Here is a 24,840-nt window from a genome sequence, read left to right as displayed (position 1 = left end):
AGAGGTGAAAGGAAGGACCAAGTCTTGAAAGAGGAAGGAAGTTAAAGGAGGAGGTGGTAGCCACAAAAAGAGCAGAGGCAGGGCCGGGAGGTGAGACTTGAAAGGAAAAGGTAGCCAGATTCTAATTTGATCTCAGGTCAGTCCCAGCCAGCACCAGTCATCTCTGGTTAATCATCATCCGTCTGGACGCTGGCACTCAGAAAAGTCCGGAGGCAATCTGTGCCGGTTGGCTGATCTGTCCACCCACAACTCCACATCTCTCTCCCCCCCCCCAGCCGTACCAACCAACCCTCCAGGATGAGTCTTCCACGTCAGAAATCTGCTTCCACCTCATCTCGAGGTCTACATCCTGTGGCATTTGCTACACCGTCGACTCGCCTCAACATCACAAGGCTCTGCTGTTCCTCGGACATGGTGCCATGACTCGCCGGAATCCCTTTTCAAACCGATCTATATCTCTATGTACAGCAGAGTTAAGCATTAAACGCAGATGAGGAGTGCCTATTGTGTTCCTGTTGATCAGGTGTGTTGTAATCCCACACTATCAACAGTCAGACCTAATTCTTTACGTTAGTTATCAACAGAGCTTGAAGCCAAAGTCAACTCCTTTTGTGTGTAAAATTCCTCAGTGTGCAGCATGCACCAGTCGTGATTGCATCACTACTGTTCACACAGGACAAAGATCCTCCATACAATGAGGGGTGGAAGAAGAAGTCACAAACCATTTTGTCTTCATATCAAAAGGCATGTTAAATATGTTGGGCACGCAGGGGTGAATCACAGCTTGGGGTTTTATTGACATCTTGAGGTTGAACCGTGGGATTAGAAGGAACGTGAGGGTTCTGGCATCGAGGAATGTGGTCGTGCAAGGCACCGATTGAGACAAAGTGTTTATATTAAACTCTGTGAAACGGGTTCTATTCGTCGGGCAGTCCTCCTGACCTACATTTAGCGAGACGGTAGAAAAATCTGACGTTACATTATACGGGCCGGATTCTCATGTGGCTCCTCGTTCCACACAGTGAAGCAAAGTAAAGACACAGCAGGAAAAAAAGCCACACTTTGCTCAAATATTTACAGTATGATTCAAACAGCGACAGTCTTCATAGAGTGCTGTGGAGATTTTACGATAGCAAGCACAGTGTTTTTCCAAGGCTTTTTTTTTTTCCTGTTGTCTTTACTGGGAAAATATACTAGGCCAGTCAGGTGATTTTGCAAGGTTAACTTGACAGGAATGAGCCTTAAAACGCATTAATACCTTAGACTCATTAAACTTTTTCTAAACAGTTTTCCTGGCAAGTGCAAGATGATATCTGCAACATCTCACGTTTTGACACAAGCTTTTAACAAAAGCCCAGTAATAGCAAGCACAGATAAGCTGGCCAAGACAAACACAATGACTCTATTTCGAGATCATGTGCACGTGTGGGCACTGATGTCATCCTTACTGTGTTTCTCCTTGGCCCTGCAGTCTCTTCTCAGTGACAGTCCGCTTATAATCAACTCCTGCTCCTGGTTAAACTACGGATGTCTCCAACACCACCTGTTGCCTTAGTAACAGATTGTTTTACAGGATGATGCTGGTGTTGTGCACAGATAGAATTAGTTCCATGTGTGGATGGCTGCGGCAGAGCTCGAGCGAGGGACAAGTCATTAGTGTCAGTGTAAACAGCGAGGGTGTGGGCGAGAGTTGACTGGCTCGTGCTTATCCTCAGGCTAATAGACAGTGAAGGCTCTGGAAGAAAATAAAGGAAAATTCATAACGGATTAACTAATGCAAGAATTCCAGCTGGTTCTGCACGCTGGATTCCATTAATCCCAAAAATAACACAACGCTGCTATCGAGGCTCCCTATGGTGTGCAAATTCAACAAGTGTATTCATCAAGAAGTGTAAAGTAAGCAGAGTTTAGTTGAACTTCATGACAAACTGCAGTGACTCACATGACTTCCTAAGGAAGAATAGCATCGCTTTAAAAGTTTTATATGTAGCACGAGGTCTGTGTGACATGACAGGAGTCATCCTGCTTCAATCAAGGCTTTAACAGTAGCTGATGGATTGCTTTATGATTAGGCTTTACCATCAGTATCAGATTATCACAACGACTGAAAATGGCCTTGTTCACCGTCTGAATGATGACATTAACTTTCATTGACAAGAACAACAAATGTGTATTGGTGTCAAAAGGAAAAGAGCAGCAGCGGGAGGCTTCTCCAAATTATGCTACAATTTTAGTAATTTCTTCGGCTTTATTGTTGAAACACATACTGCCTATGGCAGAGATAGTGTCATCATCATTGGAGAAGAAAGCAGGTGTTTTGCATTAAGAGCAGCAGACGTGAAGACCATCACATTCTACAGCGTATTTCCATCATCCAACCTGACCGTTTGGACTGCCCCAGGGAGGAAGAGAGTCAGAATAAGAGCCATGCTCATCCATCTTGGTTTAAGGCTGCTGCTGGATAATGTCTGGCCAAAGGAAAAGGAAATGGTCAAAATATGACTCAGGTCGGCAAAACAATGTGAAATCAGAGACTGTTGTGCCCACAGAGACCTGCCTCCACCACAACATCTCGGATCGAGCTGTTGCACTTGATTGGCGGACCGTGTTCTGACTACAGCTAGATGAGTAGAGGTCTCTGTGTTTATAACATCGATGCTTGGTGCTCACACACAGTTTAAGTTGATGGACAGTGTTTCCAAGATGTCAAAACTTCTTATATGAAGATGCCGACTACATTATCATCACCATCTTGCTGCTTACATACACCATGATGCAGAGTGTCGTGTAACGCAGATCTTGAGTCAATAACAAATCTGAAATCCAGTCACTAACTATGTCTACAGCATAAACATGTATGGCTTTTCTTAGAGATTGAAAAATCCAACAATGCTATTTTTTACTTATTTCCAAGTACAAAGGGAGTTTAAGAAGACAACTTAACCACAAAACTACATTTTACTATCAGACTGTGGCTCGGGAGAGTGAGTCAACCACTAAATGAAAAGGTCGATGGTTCAATCCCTTGAGGGCTGCATATCGAAGCGAAGGCAAGATACTGAACCCCAAATTGTGCTGTATCTGTCCTGATGAACATGTCAGCCTCTGCCTGTGTGTATGTGCGTGTGTATGGGTGAATATAGTATGTGTTGTAAAGAGCTTGGAGTAATCAGCAGGCTGACTATAAACACTATAAAGAAAATACCAACATTTTTCAAAGCAAAACCGCAGTACAACCAACTTCTTTGCTGGATAATTTTATTCTCAATGTGTTTCAAATATTCATATTTTGACCGAAGTATGGCTAAATGCTGCATTTTTTCACTCTTAACATGATCTCTCCCATCAGGCCAAGATGGTTTCTCACTATGGCGACATGGTGTCGCTCATGCTGTGTGTCTGTTTCTACTCCTCGAATGACCCTGAGAGCATTGAAACTGCAGCAGGGCCTCATATCCAGCCGCAGAAGCCCAGTATTGTTTCTTGAATCTTGAATATGCTTTAGTCATTTATTTGTGTTGACATTTTTACAGCAGCCCTGAGAAACAAGTGAGAAGAGAAGTGATCCTTTTCTCCGCTGTTTATGACTTAAGAACAGGTAAAAAATAAAAGTTTTTCCAGGATCATTTCTTACTGAGTATTTTTTATTTTCTTTTGTTTTCCTAAGTGGAAACAGGTGGTTTGGCAATGGAAAGAACATTTTCCTTTTCTGTGAAAATGGGTGAAAAAAATAAAAACTCTTTTTCCCCACCTGTTTCACAGATAACAATGAAGTAATTGAGACAGATTATACTGACAAAATCTTTTTTTTTTTCAGCTGTTAGTCATAAACACAAGAGAGAAAACAATTTAAATCAGAATTAGAAAATGGATTACCAAAAGAAATAAACAAAATCATTTACTTGCCTCTCAGGGCTTCTGTACATTTTTCATTTTATCTGTTTTTGTTCTAACTTTATCATAAGTTTTTATATTAGCTGTATAAACAAAGTTATTATCGTGACATGAGCAATGCATAGCAGTTGTGTGAAAGATGCATACTGAATAACTGCCAGTGACATATAAAAGCTGTGCACTTCTGCCTTTTTTGAGGGGAAATATTAGTAATATACTTTAGAGCATACAGACAGGCAGTGAAAAAGCTATGTAACAAGAGTTGTTCGAGAGGTTTCTATGGACATTTTGAAGCACATGTTCAATTCTCAAAATATAACATTTCAGTGCAGTATTCCTCTTAGTGTTCATTATACAGGGACCACGCTGATCCACATGCACCTCTGTGGCAATATCCTGTGAAGCAACCCGTTCTCAGCACGAAGTGAATGAGGCAGGAATGACTGCGACCTGACAGGCATTTTATCAAACAGACAGCCGTGTCTGTTTACCACGTCCACTATCCTAGTGTTGATCTTTTCATTATACTGACATCCGTCCCTCTGAGTCAAATATACAAGTACACACATGCTTGACTGTGTGCGCACATGTGCGTCAGTGCTTGGGTTGATGTCATGCAGCAAAGCAATGTGCCTCCTCGGCCATGTGCCTCAGCACTAATGTAGCTAATGTCAAAGTAAGAAACAAGTGCAGAGCCTGAAGCTGGCAACACAAGAACGGCACGCTGAAATTAACATGAGAGGACGTCTAGTGGAGTCATGGTAACCATGTTAGCGATTACGCCAGTGCCAGTGGCTAATGAAGGTCCATTTATGGGAACATATGAAACGTGACTGGCAGAGAGCAGCTCTGGGAGGGGAGAGATAGACAGAGGGTGCAGGAAGGGTCAACTGGGAGCCTGAAGAAATCATAGGCAAAGAAAAAACATGGAGAAGAGAAGAGAAAGAGAACTGTTGAGTGTTAATGTGAGGGCTGCTAGGCATCCAGCAGGCAGACAGAAGATAGAGGAAACACAGAAAAAGGTACTTAGTATTTATATAAATGAGAGCACCATGATATTAAATCCCTATAATGAACACTACACTATCTACATTGGATAATGGAGATATCCTGCATGCTAAGCTGCTGCCAGCACCCTTAAACCACTGTGAGTTATATGAATAAGGTCAGACAGTCTTCCTCTATCTCCCCCTGTCCTTCTGATCTTCCTCCTCCTTCTCTTTTCACTCCTCCAGGTGTTGGACCTGGATCGTTTTAGTTTTACAATCTACATATATCTGTATTTAGTTATCAAGATTTGTCTATATTCAGATTCGGACATATATTTAATAATCTATTTGTATAAGAAATTAAGTCACTGTAATCTGTTTATTTTGTGTTTTTGTTGGTCTGTTCTGTTCTGTACAAGTGAGTCTGTCGGTCCTGAGAGAGGGATTCCTCCTCTGTAACTCTGCCAATAATTTCCTCCATTTTCTTCCCTGCTAAATCTTTTTTCCTGACTGGATCTTCAAGGGAGTAAGGACAGGGGGTAGATTGAAAAGCATTTTGATTTGTGATTTTGGGCTGTATAAATAAAATGGACTCGACTTTCCTGTATCCCTTAATTTATAAGACGTACGCCTCCAAGCTGTCCGATACTGTGCACCTCTCTACTAGCATGGACAAGTTTGAAATCTCACATTTGTGATTATTAGAAAAAGATTATAAGATGTCTGGGTATAGTCTTACTAAGCGAACAATTGACCAGAGCAATGAAAATGAAACCCGACTGTTGTTTTTCTTTAAATAACTACGTACGTTCATAAAGCAATGTGTCAATCATATCATAAAGACATGCTTCAGGTGATCAGCCTATGTAATTATGTCAAAAATAAATTACACAGAGTGAAACTTTTGCACACCAGTGGATTGACAGGTGCATAGGAGGAGACCAAGGGCAGACAAAATCAGGACAAAATCTCCTGCACACTGTTCACCTCATTTGCAATTAAGGATGAATTTTAATAGCAACGATTCGGCACAAAGACCTTCATTAGGTTATTTCTAATAAAGGTCTCTGTACCAAAACGTTACTTATAAAATTCATTCTTGCAGCAAGCCACAGGTTGGAATCGGCAAGGACACATCCTCTACACATGGGTCCACTTGCTTTATAATTCTGAGATCAGTGGAGATTTGGGGAAAACAAATGCACTGTCAAAAATCACAGATACAGAACTTTTGCAATGTTTTGCAATGATTGGACTGAGAAGTCTTACCTATAGTCATTGCACATATTTCCCCCCAGAGTAAATCTATGTATTATTATTGAAAGTCTGTAAAATAACCACCAATTTTTAGAAACATTTATATTTAAAACAATCTTCTCTGAGTGCTTTCATACTGACCAGACAGTGGCTGCTGTCTCACACAGTCTGGCCCTGAAAGAGGAGACAACACTATTTATGATACAACTGCAAATCTAACATTTCAGGAAGTCATTCTGTCGGTTATTTCCTCCGGCTTCCCCAGATTACAGGGCCATGAGTGTGCTCGTGGCGCGGCGCCACACTTCAGCACCACATTAAGCTTTCGTCACCTCCGAGACATTCACCCAGGTGTTTCTCCACAGTCACTGTCATGGTTTATTGTGGCTCTGACTGACAAGAGGGCGGTCCGGCTCTCTGTTAGGGGTGTAATTATGGCTGTGGGTTTGGCAGCTGATGGCACTGCTGTCATTGTCTGTCTAGAGTGACACACAAAAGTGAGAGAGAGACAGAAAGAGAGAAGAAAGGGTGATAATAGAGACTTACTGTCTGCCAAAGTAAAGAGGGGAGAAGAGGAGGAGAGCTGACAAACAAAAGGATGTTTGAGATGACAGCAGCAAAAACAACCGAATTCCAGTAATGTATAGGTGCAGGTGTGTGTGTGTGTGTGTGTGTGTGTGTGTGTGTGTGTGTGTGTGTGTGTGTGTGTGTGTGTGTGTGCATGACACTAAATCTCATCTGTTCTGTATTCAGTGTCACTGAAACCTACAGTAAATCCGGCCAAGACAGTGCAGACAAGCTCAGTGCCAAGATATTTAAACTATATCCACATTACTGCCACAGGAACTTTCCCCAGAGACTAAGAACCTTTAGGGGAAGGCGATTGTGAAGTGTGTTTCCACCGCAGCGACCAGGGTCAAAATTATGTTCCGGGGACCCCCAAAAAGTAGTAATATATAAGTATAGGAACTAAAAGGGTTGGCCTTGTAGTGCTTAACATTTCTGATTGGTCAAGAACTCGCAGCATTTTATTACAGCAACTGTCTTTAAAAATCTGCTGCCGCAAACCGCAGACTGCGTCATAAATAGTGGACGGAGCCAGTGTGACGTCACCCAAATCTCAGCTCTGGCATTACAGCCATTTCCATCTTGATTTTATGGAACAAGAAGTGACCATATTTGGACGAGAGGTTGGAGCTTGGGATGCTATAGACAGCCGCAGTCACGCCCCTTCCTGTGGACCTCATGGGACCTTAATTCAGAAATAATTTTTAAAAAAGACAAATACATTTTTATCCCATTTGAGTTGTGCCATGAATCAAACATATGATGTATGTCAATTAAAAATGATAATTTTGCAAGTCAAATAAGTCTCAGTTTGTTGTAATTAAAGTAAAATATCATGTAGTTTTGTGTTAAAGCGCTCAGTGAACTACATCGTCTCACTCAACACATGTCACCAACACCAACATGGCCGCCAACTGGGCTCAGAAAATGTAGTAAAAAAGATGAAAATCTCAATAAATCTGCTCATATTGACAACTGCAGTTATGTGAAAGGAGAATTGGTCAGTTCTGTGAGCTGCTAATATACAGGAGCAGCTCTACAATGTTGTGTAGCTGTGTAGTCTTTATAATGACGTATTTTCACAGTCTGATATTTCATTAGTTGAATGACAAAATGCGACTTTAGTGTCTTGAAATTATCTTTTAAACTGACAAACATCATGTGTGTGACTCATGGCACAATTAAAACAGGATAAAAAATTATTTGCAATCACAAGATAGCCATTACCAAAAACATATCCTGCTTTATTGTCTTTTTTACTCTAAATGGGACCATCATTTACAAAATGCATCATGCTGTGTTGAAGAAGACTAGCGATTGAGACCATAAACTCATTAGAAAACTTAGGTAATAAAAACTAAATGAGAAGTGAGGTCATTTTCTCACAGACCTGGAAAATCTGTCCTCTTTTTATACTGTCACTGTACTTTTTTTCATGCTTCAACACATCAACATGGGGTCCAGTTCTCACTGCTGTATGGTGCCAAAATGACATGTAAACAGCTGCCAGTCTTTCATACATCAATTGACTAATTTGTCTAACCTTCATGGGTCTTTGGGCCACATTGGAAACACAGACACAACCTTTTAGTTCCTTGAGAAGTAATTTCTGGTATTAAAAGTTCTGTATGCTTTGGGTGGAAACGCGGCTTATGGCTCTAATCTCCTTGGAACCAATGTAAAGTCAAACACACACACTCGTTTTGTACAGAAACACCATATCCAATGACATGGAAATTTGATTAAAGGTGAGGATATTTAAACATTTTCTGGTCCAGGAAAGAATTTGTCTGAATAATCTTTTTCAATCCTGCTTCATTCAAACATGGCCATGTTGCGGAAAGCTGTTGCTGAGGAAGGATTTTCATTTCCTTATTCCTATATCAAAGCCAGTGTATTCATTTACAGGCTGCAAGTTTGCATATTGTTTATATAGGGCAGTGTTTTGTGCCTTTATTCCTGGAGAGATGTCAGGAAATTAAGTGATGGGGAATGAGCAACAAAAGTTGGACACACACCAGAGATTTGCATGGATGGGGCTTTAAATATGAAGAGAAGGGCCACACTGGATGTCATAGGGTTAGAGACTTGTTCTTGTTCGCTATGAGGCCTCTATACAATTTGTGATGAAAGCCATCTTGCAGGTTCATTACATGTCACTGTGAGTTATTTACAATAATATCTTTGTCAAAATTTGTGTCAGCCTTTACGATAGCAATTTTGAGCCATATCAGACAAACAATTAACGTCTGGTTAATCATGTCTACAAAAGAAGAGACATTACAGGGATAGCTGGGGTCTTCTGATGTGGAGTTGTATGAGGTATCTATCTCTATTTTTATTTCTATCCATCCACATTCATTGGTGTGAAATGTTTTGGAGACCTCCACCAAACAGTATTCGGACGTGTCACTATGCAGTTATGATAGAAAGCTCTGCAATGTCATTGGGGAAAAAACAAGTAATTAATCCATGAATTTGAAGGATCAGTACCGAGAATCCTCCTTCACAATCACCCCGGCACACAATATATTTCATGTTGCCTACATGGAAGCCAGAAAAGACTCAGCTTTAATATTCCCCTTGAGCCTTCAGACTTGCTGCGTATAAACAACGCCAACTTTCCTTTCATTTGTCTCCTCAGTTCTGGCTAAAACTGTCACACTCCTGCCTTTTGGACCAGGTGTGTGTGTGTCACTGTACAATAAGTGTGAGTGTTTACTGTAAATCCCAGGCTATTTAAAATAACAGTTTGATGATTAACAGGGTCTCTGTGCTTTGAGTTCACAGGAAAGCAGATCTTAAGAGACAAATAGCGGTTTAAACAGCCTCTTCTTGTGCACCTGTCATGCTTTCGACATTTCCAAGCAGCTCTTTGAAGCAGCTCACCACTTTGCAGGGAAAGAAATCGTAACTGCTGATTCCTGCCAACAAGCCCAGGTGTGCGTCTTCTGCCCCAGTTCCCAAGAAACGCAGGTGAACTTGTGGTTGATTCTGGCTTATGATGTGTGGAAGCGATCATCACTCATTTTTGTAGCCAATATTTTCTGTAGCTATGGTGAAAGCATTGGATTTGACTCCACTCCTGGATTCCAGTAATCAAAGCCAACAGCTCCTGCTCACGTTAGATGGAAGCTCCTTCTTATATGGCATTTTTCTCACTTAACGTTTTTCACTTCCTAAAAATGAATTTATGGAAAAGTATTTGGACAGTTGAGAGTTAAGCAAACTAAACAGATTTCATTACAGGTAAAAGTACACAAATATATTTAAATTCAAATGGATGTCCTTGGGAATGGAAATTCTTATTCTTTCTATTCTTATTTTTTTATATTTTATAGAGGCTATTTACTTGACTAAATACTAGCATATTTAGCATCTGTTGTACTTCTGGATACAGTTCTTTAGTTTTAGTTTTAAATTATCCAATAAATAATTTACATACCCTTTAATTAGGCTACATTTATACTAATGATGAACATTTATAACATGAAGAATATAATTCCTGACCCATAGGGCATTTAATCTTTATTCATTGTTTGGATCCCCATGAGCTTGTCACTAGTCTCTCTGGGATCCAAGAAGAAAATCAGACGTGTATAAAACAGAGGCTCAATCCCATTTCCAATTTCTACCCCTACCCCTCATTTTCGAGTGCCCTCTTGCCCCTCAGAGCAGAGTAACAAGGGGCAGTGGTTGAAATCTCCCCCTATGAAATGGGATAACCGTTCAGGACCCTCATACATTACCAGTTGTCATCGATAACATTTCCGTAAATGGGCGCTGCCATTTACCATTTATCTGATGGAGATAGAAAGCATGGACACTCGCAATTCATTCACAACGGCACGCTATCAATCAAGTCATCAAATGAAAAAAGAAACAAAGCTTCATTATCTGGCCACTAGCAGTGCTTTCCAGCTAATATTAGCAATCCATGCGGCAACTTTGCTTCTGGACTTAAATTAAATTAAATTTCAGGCATCATATGCCATCAAATGCAATGCAAACACTGAAATACATCAAAATGCAGGACTGTCATTCTGAGCTAGCTAGCTCGTTAGCTACGGAGACATCAGGAAACCAGAAGTGATTGTTTTGGGCTTGTTAAAAAGACAATGACTGTAATACATTGACATGACAGTTTGTAGTGTGCCTCTGAGAAACCTGTGTTTGGTGGCCCAACATTTCACCCTAGCCCTCTATCCCAACAAGATCCCTATCCCATGGCATGGACATGTAAAACCGAGGGGTAGGGCTAAGTGGTATGGGCGAGGGGTGTATTGGGATTGGGACTAAGTCATGTTTCAGCTAAACAAAAGTGATTCTTCAGCACATGGTAGAAGAAGAGTCTTTCCAAATGTTTCTGTTATACATTCCAGCTGAGTCACCCGAGCAGCTGTTCCTCCATCTGATTCATGCAGGAATGATGAAGGTGAGAAAACGGTTCCTCAAGTGAAATATGTCAGCTGAATCACGTCTCCCGACAGATGTCACCTCCTGACGAGCAGAAATCTGTCAGCAGTACCATCAGTCAGGTGGCAAAGCCTGGAGGGAAACATACATTCTGCACTAGAGAGCAGAGGGATGAAAGGAGAGATGCTTTTATGATTTTGTGTCCCAAAGTGAACATAATACCTGTGTCCATCAGGAGCTTTTTTTTTTTACAGGTTGTTTGTTCTTAAATGAGGGAAGTTTTTACTTGTGACCAACAGAGCCACGACCAGCAGCCCAAATAAGTCTCTTATTCCAATGACAAATAAACCTGGTAAACTTTAAAGCTTTTATCTGTCTGCACCGCAGACGAGAAGATCTTTGAAGGATCCAAAAAATGTTTCTGGCACTCTGGTACTTTAAGGATCAGTTCAAACAAAATCCAAAAGTTGTTTTTTTTCACTCACCCCTTGTGGTATCTATCTAGCTATGCGGTTCATTGGGTTTTATTGGTCAAAGTTGGCTCCCTGTCCAATTTAGAATTGATTTTTAGATTTTACTGATGCATTTCAAAGCTCGTCTGGGTCTGGCCCCAAGATACATAGCAGAAATGTTGACCCCATTTGAGCCTCAGGTGGGTAGCCGTCTAAAACATATATCCCATAAACACTTTCTGCAAGACAATCTGATGACTGAGGAAATAATATAAATGTATTTTTCAGCGATCTCCTGTGTGTATTCTTGCAGTATGAGTGTGAATTGTGTCCTGCTTCTAAACTAATGGGCTGGTTTTCTTTTGTATTGTTTTTTTGTATTTGGGTCTTGTGATAAGGTAAATCAGCCAACACTAACTTTGCCTTCTTTCCAACCTCTTCACCCCTCCTATCGCCACCCAGGAGGCTCTCACGGCCTCAGTCCCACCACAGGGCAGATGACAGGTAAAAAAAAAAACTCACACACACACTATCACAATTATACATGTTCTTTCTCACACACACGGTCAAAAGTATCTGTCTTTCACACACACTCCCACGTAGATCCGAACCCTCTGTGCCGACCCCCGCCTCGCCCTGAGAAATGTGCCATATCAATGCTGAGAAGCAGGTCAAGCATTCTGTGAGTGCAGCAAAGTGAGATAATTGCAATATAGACTGCTCTTGGCTTATTATTAAAACACCCCCCACCCCCCAAAATCAGCCAGTCTCCGCCCCCTTTAGACCCAACCCTTCTGCGCTCACACAACATTCATAACAACCTGCTTTTCCAAAGGCAGCGGCCTCTGGTGCAAAAGGCAGAGTGGCAGCGGTAGTGAGCTGATCGTGTTTTGGATGGACAGGTCATGAAATGCTCAGCGACAGAGTGATTAGTGAGCCAGGCTAACGAGCTGCCTGACTGGCCTGATCTCCCGCTCTCTCCCGATCCTTCCCCTTGATGTGGATCCGTGTGATGTTCGACGGGTATTAGGTCACAGAGGCGGCGAGGTTGCTCTAGCAAACACACCAGCTTTTCGAGTTACTCCCAACGACTGGTAACTAAGTCCTCCACCGCTGCTGCCACCTCCGCCTTGCAACTATGCCTTTGAACCTGAGGAATTAAGGGTTGCAAGGAAGCGTGACCAAGTGTATGTGTGAATGAGTGCAAGTGATCAACCACATGTGAATGTACTTGTAGGTTTGGGTGGATGTGAAAAAGGAGGGGAGGGAGGGGGACTGAGGGCACAAAGGGTTTACAGCCATGATGCCTGACTTTGGGTTGTTTCTATGAAGGAGCTGCTGTGGCCTGGTGCCCTAGTTTCGGGTGGGATGTGTGCACTGGCACCAGTATGTTGTAGGACTAACACCTCATAGTGAGTGACCAGAAAAACAGAAGCTCCTGTCCACTGTAAAGAAAAATATAGTCCTGTAATAGATGCTGCCTGTGTGAAGCACATTTCACATCTAATTTGCATGTATGTACATAAATATATTGAGTGTTTTAAAGGGTTATTTCAAATTCAACGAAGTTGCACGATAACACGGATCGAACTAACCGATCAAACAGCGGCAGGCCAGCAGGTTCCGTGTTTCTATGAGGTAAAATTACTGTTTTTATCAAAGGAGTCTGGTGACTTTGGAGAGCTGACATAACAACTTTGGTTTCAGTAAAGTGGTGAAAATATTCTAAATATAGCGCACTCTTAAACTCATATAGATCTTTTGTTTAGCTTCCTACACCGGTACTCCTGTTGCTTCTCCAAGCTGGGGGCGTGCCAACCACCATCTACTGTAGGTTATACACTGAGCATGGATGAGTACCTCATACAACCCCACTTTAAAAAATCTGAAATATCCCTTAAAATTCTTACCATGTAATCCTAACAGCACACTTGAAAGAATTAGGCCTTAAAGTAATAATCTCAAAGGTCTTCATGTAAATGAATATCTGTTAAGTCACTATCTACTATTACTTAGTACGTTGCTGTTACAATCATGGGCAAACAAACAGAGAAAAGACCGGTAACAGCGGACAATGAAACTTTTAAAAAAAGGTGCAAATCGCTTTTGTGTGGTGTTGTTATGGAGGCATGGCAAAGCTGACAACTGACTGATGTCACACAGGCGACACTGGATCTCTGGGAAGCAGCGAGGTCCAAAAATTCACCTGCAATTGCCACTTCTAAGGACTTTAAGGTGTTTTTTTCACTCAAATAATTCACACTCAATGTTTTTTTTTTCAAACCGATGTTTGTCGAGTGTTCTGCACGCAGAAAGCGAATATATAAAGGTGAAAAAGTGACATCATTTGTTTTCCGGAACAAGGTCATTTTTCTGAGCTTTCACAATGCAAATGAAGGCGTCGACCAATCATGTTGTGCAAAACAGAAGTCACGTCACTACTCATGAGGATGCCGGAGCTGTTGATTGCTTTCGTTTGTCATCAAATGTTCACATATTTGTGTCGTTTATTCGTCCCAATACAGCAGGATATGACACTGAACTGTCAACAGGGACTTGAGTTCTGTCCAACTGGACACATGAAGTTGTGAAATGTTGTTATGTTTTTGAAATACTGTTGTCTTTTGACCCTCAGGGCCACCATACAAAAACCATCTGATTACTATTATTTTCATATTCAAACATTCAGTGACCCCTCAAGTCCTCTGTGTGGAAGCATTCATTGTGTTTCTCCACTCATTTGAACTGGTTTCTCCTTTTCACCCATCTGGTGATGCATGTTGGTTGGCGGAAAGCCAGTGAGGAATCATATCCTTGTTACTACACTAGCGACTCCTATTGGTTGGTTTGAGAGCGTGGATGGTCCTGATGATGCTTATCGCAAATATTATCCATGTCATGGAAGCAGTACATACTGTATGTCTCAATAAACTCTTCCAACAATAGGGTGAAGGTTCTTTTTTGCTGTGTAATAAAGGGCGACAGCACAGCTATGGATATGCACATTTTGCTTTGTTTCTCAAAGCAAAATATTAACATTACTATAGCAAGTTGTCTCCATTGAGATTAGAGACAAGAACATTCTCGTGCGTGATGCAACCCAATTTTACAGTCGGTTAGAGTCCTGTAGTCTGAGCCTAACCTCAGTTGTTTGTGAAATGTCAACATTTTTTGAAAAATGGTGATGTAACATCCTCAAATGTCTTGTTGTGTCCACAACCCTAAGATATTCAGTTTACTGTCCTAGAGGACAAAAGAAACCAGAAAATGTTCACGTGAGAAGCTGAAATCAGAGAATTTGGACATTTTTCTTTACATTGACTGAAAATAATGAATCATTATCTTGATCAATCTGTCGGTTTATTCTGGAACGATTCGATACGATTCAATTCAGTCCGGTTTGGGTACGATACAACACAATCCTATACAATTCTTTGTTTCATGTAGACATTCATTTTCTATTATAAATTAGAATAAGGCAATTCTATAAAAGTGGCATTGCTTACCTTCAAATAGATATTTCATAAGACCAGGGGATCCTATGTATTTTTCTTACTATTATGTATATCCTTATATTAATCTGCCTATACCTCAGTGTACAAAAAACACACCTGTCATCTCATCCTGGATCTGAGGAACAACTATCCTGAACTGGATGTCCTGACTGTCTGTAACCTCTGCTTCCTAATAATCAGTGTATAAAATCACACCTATGATTAACAATCAGACAGTTTATTACTGATAACCAACTCAAAAGTTGGATTTACTTAACAGTGTGCACTGTGCAGCAACTGTCAATGGACAGTAAACAGTGTGCAGTATGGTTCAGTTCAGTACATAATGTCAGTAGACAATGACAGTCAACAGTGTGCAGTACTACCAGCAGTCACAGAATACAGCTAATGATAGCAACATGTTCAAAAGCAGACAGGTCAGAAGTCCTTAGCAATAAAACGGGCTATAGATGTTGTGATAACCTTAGACCTCGTCGAGTTGTGGCTGGAAAAAGTGTTTAATCTCCTTGTCTTTCACTTGTGTGTTCTTGCTCGTGTTAGCTTTACTAGCATCCTCATTGTCTGAACAGGTTTCACCATGCCATCTCACCAGGTGAACGATTTGTTGTGCTACCACTGTACTCAAGCGGTGTTCTACGGAGCTTTTTGTCAACTTTCCGTCCTTCTTGTAAAATCCAAATCTCTTTCAAACTTTTGAATTTAGATTTGATGGTGCATTGTAAATCTTACCGCCGTTGTCGAACATGTTGCTTTTGTTTTTTACCTGGCAGGCAATGCTACTATGACGCATTTTGTGAGAGTCTCGCGCTGACCTTTAAACTTTTATGAGAGTTTGAAGATGCTGTGAGGAAGTAGCAGCATAGCAGCATCTCTCAACGGATTCATTACTTTAAAATCAGGCCATCGACCGGCTCACAGTATATTCAGATCGATCCAAAAGTCCGCGTATCGGTGTAGTCGTATCTTTAACTTTAAAACTGATTAACGATTCATATCGGTTGATTGTTACACTCCTAGTAACTACACGTCAGGGCTATACCGGTTGTGGAAGTAACATATCAGGAATTCATAATGTCTTCTCAATAACACCAACCTAACAGAGCCTTTTTCTACTGCAAGACCAGTGCTCACCATAACCCTCATTTGTGAATTATGGTCTCATATTCAATGATAAAACAAGGTAGGCTGTTCCACCATCACTCATATCACAAAGCAAATGGAAGAACGTTACAGTGGGTAAATATAATTAAAGCATGATATAGACTGATTACATTCCATACATGTGAGAAACCAGACACTTTAATGTAGGTATCTGTGGCAGGACCCCCATTAAGCCCATGCATCAACCATAAATCTGGCTTTAGCAGTGACAGGGAACTCAACAAAATGTTGAGTTGAGTCAACACACAAACAATTGAAGTAGTAATTTCAAATGAATATTTTAACTAGTTAGGTATGAAGTTAGTTTTTGCAGGAATATTATTTTGCATTTCAGCATACAGATCCTTCTATTTTTCTGATTATTGAGTGTATATCTACCGAGCCCAAAATTGCATCACTAGCATATCTAGAAAAAGAAAGACAGGAAATCAAAGTGTGTTGGGACAGGCTTTCGACCTCGCTACAGTCGGTTGGACAGGCCAAGACCTCACTGAAATGCCCCAAGGCTTTAAAATCACTCGAGGATGTCAAATGGAAATCTGTAACCTATGGATATAATGGGTCCATTTTGAGCGTATTGTGAACAAATATGAAACATCCCCCACCCCCAATATGAGCATCATTGTGCATCATGTGTATTGATGTGGTCAATCCACGTAAAAAAGAGCAGTCCTGTGTGTGTTTGTGTCAGCTGACCTGGATCTAATTATAACCAATACTCTCAGGCAGATATCAGCCAATCAAAATCACTTCAGAGATTTAAAGCAGAAAAATACAGAAATCTGTGAAATGCGTATCAAATTAAATTACTCAGATTGACTTACCTTACAGTCAGCTGTTACACTGTCACTGTTTTCTCTCACTGTATGAGTATGATTCTTCTTTGTGTGATGGCAGGTCTTTCTTTGACCAGACAAAGAGATTAGCGAAGGTATAAAGCGAATGTCATTTGCCATCGCCCCTGCTCTCTTCATGCTGTGACCAAGAGGCCTGGGGGGGGGGGGGGGGGGGGGGCAACCACTTAAAGCCAATCCACGAGTCTGCTGGCATCTCCTTGCATGTCTGCTGACCTTTCCTTGTTTTGTTATTTTTCTTCAGACGGTCAGGACCCAACCTGAAGAGATAGGCAAGAGGTTGTTGCCACACCATGCTCACAAAGCTAGTGGGTCAGGGGGGGGCTTGCATTCTGAAGGTTCCCAGAAGACATTTGAGGGCAGGTGGGGGTGCAAGGAATAGAAGGGAGGTTGTTTTTTAACAAGACCTTTGAGGTGCACACAAATAGATGTCTTCCTATAGACATCATCTCCACAAGAGATGACCCACAATTAGTGATTCAGGAAATAATGACAAAGAAGCAGACGGATGGTCTTACAAGGCCAATGTGAGACATCAGGAAAGAGCTAACGAGACAACAGAGCTTAATTAAGAGCATCATTAATGAGTAAGTGATTTGATAAGGGTTTTGGGGGGTGCAGGAGGGTTATTGTTCTTACGGAAACACGAGGAAAATCACCCGAGGAAGGAAGTGACCCACATTTGGGGAGAGGAAAGATGGGGGACAACCCCCATTCGGCTAAGAGGCACCCCCACATCCCCCCCTGGGCGGCCTGCTGATTGGTTCATTACCCATAGTAAACACATCTACTACCCCCCACCGTGGTACACACATACACACACATATACATACCCTGCCCCCCTTCCAGTCTGTCTATAATCATCCTACTCTCGTGAAGACCGATGTCCAGATTCCTTCAGTTTCTACATAACTCTATACTCTCTCCATCTGCTGGAATTCAGTGTGCAGGATGGAGAAAAGAAAAGAAAAGAAAAGAAAAGAAAAGAAAAGAAAAGGAAAGAAAAGGAAAGAAAAGAAAAATCTCAAATAAACAAATCTAAAACAAAATTTAAAGACTGTTTTTCATTGATACACATGCTGTAAATTGCACCAGGAAACAGGACAAAGATTGCGTTTCTTCTTTGACCTGTCTTATCAAATATCATCAGTTAATGTAAGAGACCCTAAATTACTGCAAATACCATCCACAAAATTCACTATGTATTTGAAAATTTATATTTGAACATACATACTGCACATGTTGAGTGTTCATTTTTGGTTTTTATACTTCAAACACATACAGTAACAGAGCTCTTAGTTTATTTTGTATGTTTATGTTTTGATTTTTTTTTTTTTACATTATTCAAGAATTTTGTATGTATTCGTATGTATTTCTCTAATTTAAAAGAAGGAAGAGGGTGTGTCAGATACATTTGAAGTGTTAAAGATCCCTGGGCCACTGTGTAAACTGATCTTGGATGTTTTCCTGCCTCCCATTAGCAGACAGGTGTACTTTATACCTGCAGGCCTTTTGACACCCCCAAGGTGGTCTATTTTCCCCTCAGATCAACATCAGGAGCTGTATTCATTTGGACACTTCTGCAGAGGTGGGAGTTGTACTGTTAAAACACATGTATTTCAAGTTGTTCTTTGGGGCTGCATCATGCCAGCTCTGAATAGAAAGACCCCTTGATGTGCTGCACTTTCTCTCCCCCTCCAGGGATCTGGATGAACGCTCTCTGAAGGTTAAAGTTTTGGCTGTGTTGCACTCTAGATGATTTACCTTTACCATCTGATGTCTGTGCCTCTCTGCTCTCCATTGGCTGTCACTCCCAATTACTGCTGCTTCACTGGGTGGCTGGCTATTGTCCTCAGGCAGCAGCGCTGCTGGCAGCTGCGCTCAGATGGAAGTGAGGACCGACATGCTGCCATTAGGTCTGCTGTGGAGCCTTGCAATTGGTTCAAAGGGAGACAAAAGAATATATCCCACAATGCAAAATACAAGAGGAATGTATAATGTGGTAGATTAAAGATGTGAAAAATAATAAAACTGTAAAACTATAAAGAACATAGAAAAAGTAAAGACACAACATGTTAAAAACATGGTTTTAATGCTGCTTCAGCAAGATATCCAAGCTGTAATGCTTAACCCAGAGATCCAAAGACAAAGGGATGTCAATATTTCCAACAGGTGGAGGTGCTCACGAGGGTGAAGTGTAATGCCAGAGATGCATATTTACATTTATCAGACTATCCCACATAGTATATATCAAGAAAGAACATAAACATTTTATTTGCACATTTGAAGAGCTCTAGGGTATATTTTTTTACCTTGTCTTTGTACACCCATCATCTCACAAATCACCTGTGTCTGCCTTAGTCTCTGGCGCCCCCAAGTGTCCATAGAAAAAGACTACATAATTAGGACTCAGATGAAATCAGTAACCATTTTTACCTACTGACATTAATCTTCATAACAGGTGCTGATAGAATGAATATGTGATGGGTGCTTTTAATTTTAATTTGATGTTTAGATATGGGACAGCTGCCAAAGAGAAGACACCCTGATGTCAGCAGATTATTGCTTAAGCAACAGTTTAGATATGACTTAATAAACAAAACTAAATCATTATTGTCATCTTTGCTGAACAGCTTTTTTCGGGGGTTGTCCTACAGATTATTAATGTATAATTCATTGATGAACGTTGTACAAACCTCAATTTGAACTTCTCACATAAATGCTGCAGCAAGACTACTCGCAAAATAAAACAGAGTCCACATAAAACCTATTTTACCTAGCTGTACATATTAGAATTCATTTTATAATTTTAATGGTCACTTTTAAAGCATATTTGGCCCCTGATTATATCTCACACTTGATAAACCCTTATGAGCCTGAATGCAGCCTGTGATCCACCTGCAGAGGACTGTTGGCAATTCCAAGATCCCAGGCTAAAAAACCCAGGGACAGCTGTCGGAGTCAGGGCCCCTAGACTTTGAAACTGCTGGAGGAGATCAGGAAGGCTAGCTTTATTTCTTCTTTTAAATCTCTCTCAAAAACAGATTTTTGTCTAGAATGGCTTTCTCCTGAATTGCTTACTTCATTTATTTGTATTATTATTTAGTTTTTTTTCTTTGTTTGAGTAGTTCTTACCTTTACCTAGTTTTATTAATGTATGATTTGTACTGTTGTTTATAATTTATCTGTAATTTTCCTGTTTATATGTCTTTGTAAAGCACTTTGTAACTTGTTTTTCGAAAAATGCTTTATAAATAAGTTATTATTAATATCATTATTATTGTTGTTGCTGTTATTATCATTATTGTCATTATTATTGTTACATAATTTAACATTGTAAACACTGTACAACCCTCAGGACAATAAAATAAATGTAAACTTTGTTCAGTATGAGGGTCTGGTAGTTTTTATTTTATTTATTTTAATTTTAGATCAATTCTACGGATGGTAAATATTTTTACCACTTTTACTTTTTAAAAAAATGCATTCAGATCATCAAATGATCATTCTTAAATTATTTGATCATTTAGATAGGAATACTAGTTCAAGTCTGTTATTGATGTAGTTCCCTGGATGAGCTCAACCCTTCACTGTCATGCTTCACACGAGTTCTATTGAATGTACTTTAAACTGTTAATTATTTAATTAAAAGGGGGTGTCATATTAGTTTTTCAGTTGTTTTTTGTATTTGTGGGTTTTTGTAAAGTTTGTATTGGTTCTGGAAAGCTACAAGTCTTTCTACAGGGCGACCATTACCTGATGCAATAAGGAAAAACACATGAACACAGAGTAAACAGCTATCTGTTACAACATATTATTCTCAATTACTAAATGACTCCTGTCCTCGGGCCCTGAACGCACCTTCGTAGTCACGTGACAAGGACAGGCCACCTCACCTTCGCGTGTGACACGAGAAAACCATTTTCATTAAGACATTAATGATGGAAAGAGGCGAAAACTCCAGCGCTGTGCTTTGCAAATTATGTGGCGACCCATTCACTCTGCCTGGTAGGATATTCCAATCCCTTTCCTTGCGACTAAAAGCGCAGTTAGACCGTGTTGTAGTATAAATTAAGTCATCTTTAGCTAAACGAAGTTCGCCGTCTTGCTAGCAAGTGAAAGCGGCCATGTTAACCTAAAGGTCACGGATTTAACGTCTTCTCTGGTCCTTTAGAGTGTATTATTATCTAAACTCAAGACTAAAGTGACTAGCTAATCATATAAATGAATCATTTTTAAGGGTTCAAAGGGGTTTGTCATTAATTCTAGGATGTGGCAGTGACCTTAAATCAAAGTTAGCTTACCTATCTAAGTCAATGGCACTGATCCAAAGCGTCTCAAAATGTCGGCCCATTGACGTCAGGAATGTTTTGCTAATAAATATTCGGGTCAACCACACTCAGGTTCAGTGCAACAACAAATTGGATGTTAAAGCACTGATTCAAATGATTGACCTCACAGAATTATAAAGCAGAACTAAAGCTAGTGTCTCAAAAGTTTCGTTAATTGACGGACCGGGTCATTACCGTGAACCCACCGTGCAACCCTGCCTGCTTTGCCCTTTACGTCTGCTGACATTACTGACAGGAATATTACTATTATTGCTGAACTTTAAAGTGGTTAATAATACCAGTTAATTGTTTACATAAGATGCATGTATTTTGACATACTCGAAGTTTTTATCTTAGTTGCTGTCAGCCCAACACAATTATATTTTTTTTATTGATACTACATTTAATAAATCAGCATTTGTATTATTCTTATAACATGTAATTAACGTGTAAACGTATTACCTCTGCAAAAACACAAAACAATTAAAGATATGATATATAGCAATTCTGCATTAAAATGTCTATAATGAGCAGACCTTTGTTATAGGCTCTATGTTGTTGAGTTGTGTACGTACATTTTCCAAATGTTTCCAATAATGTTTAAACCAGAGAAATCCACAAGGTAAATGTGCCTCTCATGCAAGGACCTTATATTAAATCTTCCCGTTCGTTCCTATAGGAGCTGAAGTCACGCCCCTTCCGGTTTCCCTCATGAGAACTTATTTCAGAAAACCTTTGTATGGTAGTGAAAGGAGAGAGAGAAATAATTTTTGTGATTGACAACATCTTTTGGTTTGTATCGATAGAGATCCCCTTAGCTGCAGAAGTTAATTATTATACGTTTAACAATGAATTGCTTTAGCAATTGCAAATGACATAACATGGATTAATGGAAAAGTTTATTTATTCAAGTTCATAAAAATCTTGTTCTGCTAATAGTTGTCTTTCCTGTGATCAAAAACATTTGAAGGTCAATTCCATAATTTTCTAATAGATGATATATATAAATATTTTAGATTTACTCATATCAATTTCAGGCTGAAATTACTAACTTCCGGGTTAAGCACGGCCCACTTCCGGTTCAAGTCCATTCCAAGTACAGATACAGATAATTTAGTTGGTTGAACAGATACTCATCCCTACTATTAATTATTTGTGAATAGTTAGCTTGAATAACTACATCATTTTTTTTTATTGAACAAGTTGTGTACCATCTTTGACAAAATGGCAGGAAATCTTTACATTCTAATTAAATCATCTAGCAGTTGAGTCAAGAGCGGATGACAGGGTCAACCACTTTATCTGTGCAGGAACCCTTAATGTAGGATTGAAGTTTGCTTTTAAATTAAATGGAGATATGCAGTGACAATTCACTTTGATAACAGAAGTGTAGATGATATCCTCTTTTCTCATTTACACTGACACTGCATTCTTCCTGCTTGTCTATTGTGTTTGTCTTTTCTTTCTCTTTCAGAGGAGGATGAAGTTGACGGCAACCTCCCTCGCGTGCTCTCATGTGGTCACATCTACTGCACATCTTGCCTGATGTCCATTCAGTGTGACAGTGTCATTACATGTCCAGAGTGTGAGGTACAATTACCAGTGATCTTACTCTTGTAACTAGAGTGTGGAAGAACTGACTTATTGATCAAAGTTTAATAGGTTCCTAGATGATATTCATTGTGATTTATTTGATTGATGATTTAAACATTTTATGTGAAGAAAAACTGGTAAATAGGTGAAGCAAGTAAATCACAAATTTTCACTTCATAACTTATCATGGCCCAGTTATCAGCTTTGTCCTCAGTGTTCAGAGATAAACTAAGTGTTAATGTAAGCGTACGTACGAGGGGCACATGCGCATGGAGTAGGTGTGTGCTGTAGCCTCTGCTCACAAACAAACAACAATTTATGTATTAAAATCACCTTTAAGTCTGTAGCAGCATATTTGTATTTGCCTACTGAGTTTTTGTGGCTGCCCGGAACTTTGATGGCGAAAACTAGGTCTAAGCCGACCAAGATTGAACTATCAAACAAATCTGTTCCTGCTGCCGCGTGCCACGCCAACACCGAGCTGACAAATGCGTGTACTACAATGAGCGGTGCGGACGCTGTAACTCAGCTGTCGTTATCTGCAATATTAGCTGCTATAGAAAATGAAGGTGGAGAAGTGAGGAAATTAATTGAAGACACCAGGCAGTCCATCACGACTCATCTGGATTCTCTGGAAGACTCCCTGGCTCTCGTGAAAAAGGAGCAATCAGCGATCACGGAGAAAGTTGAGGGGCTTGCCAAAGGATACACTAGAGAAGACCTGCAAAGAACTACAGGTTGCTAACGACTCTCTCCGCTGGAAAGTGAGTGATTTGGAGGGGCGCTCCAGGCGGCTAAATCTAAAGTTTGTGGGAATCCCCGAAGGTGCAGAAAAGGGTCGCTCTACTGTTTTTATTGAGGATCTGATTATCAAGCTTTTTGGCCAGAATGCTTTTTCACGGCCCGTGGAAGGTGACAGGGCGCATCGTATCCTGAAACCTCGCCCGGTGGTTGGAGAAATACCCCGCACAATCATCGCCAAAATACACCGCTACCAAGACAGGGAGCTGATCCTGCGACTGAGCCGCGAGAGCAAGGAGCCGCTGTTTTACAAAGACCCGCTGCACCACAACGAATCCAGGATGTACATCTTCCCAGACTATACAGCTGAGGTGATAGCTGAGGCGCCGCGATTAAGTCTCTTCGTGAGGCCAAAGTGAAAACATCTCTTCGCTTTCCGGTTAAGCTGTATGTGGAGCATAATGAACAGACAAGTATATTCACGTCACCTGTGGATACTAAAAAGTTTGCTGACTCTCTGCATGTAGATTCTCCACTTCCCAGCTGACTTTACCATCATATGGCTGGGCCGGGTTCCTGTTAACCAGCTGATGGATGATTTACTCTACTGGTAACAGACTCTGACTGATAACTTCAGAACTCTTGTTCTTCTCCCCTTCTCTTCTTTTTCTCTTTTATTTGTAATGAATGGTGATTAATATATTATTTTCTTTTCCTGAGCATATAGGCTAAAACAGTTTTAGGGTATCACCACTATGGTGTTGTTTGTCAGTATCATTGTGGGTGGCCCATATTGCGGCCTTTCTGCCTCCAGTAGATGGGGGTGTGGCCAAGCTGGTAGGTCTAGGTGTGGGTTGGGAGGGACAGGGTGTATGTTTTGTATTTTTTGTGTCTCAGATTGGGGAATGTTTCATCCTTTATTTTATCTCATTAAGCCTATCATGTATGTTATATTGATCTTTTGTGTTCACAATGGCAGGAATGGTTAGGAATAAATCTGTGGGGGCACTAACATTTGCTACATGGAATGTTAATGGTATGGGTAGTCAAGTGAAAAGGGGAAAGGTTTT

The 24,840-nt window shown here is 40.4% G+C and overlaps 1 protein-coding gene across 2 annotated transcripts in view; it reads left to right on the top strand.

Annotated features, from left to right (window-relative positions):
- The first annotated feature begins 21,001 nt into the window (after positions 1 to 21,001).
- The window catches only part of rnf17 (ring finger protein 17), a 36,825-nt gene continuing 32,986 nt past the window's right edge, over positions 21,002 to 24,840 (top strand). For both annotated transcript variants that reach the window (XM_073473978.1, XM_073473977.1), the window contains exons 1-2: positions 21,002 to 21,113; positions 22,911 to 23,026. In XM_073473978.1, coding sequence (XP_073330079.1) covers positions 21,044 to 21,113; positions 22,911 to 23,026 — 186 coding nt within the window. In that variant the 5' untranslated portion in view covers positions 21,002 to 21,043. The remainder of the gene's footprint in view (positions 21,114 to 22,910; positions 23,027 to 24,840) is intronic.

The sequence above is a fragment of the Pagrus major genome, chromosome 9, assembly GCF_040436345.1.
Source record: "Pagrus major chromosome 9, Pma_NU_1.0".
Taxonomy (NCBI): Eukaryota; Metazoa; Chordata; class Actinopteri; order Spariformes; family Sparidae; genus Pagrus; species Pagrus major.
The sequence above is the reverse complement of the archived record's forward strand: the minus strand, read 5'-3'. Positions and strand labels throughout refer to the sequence as shown.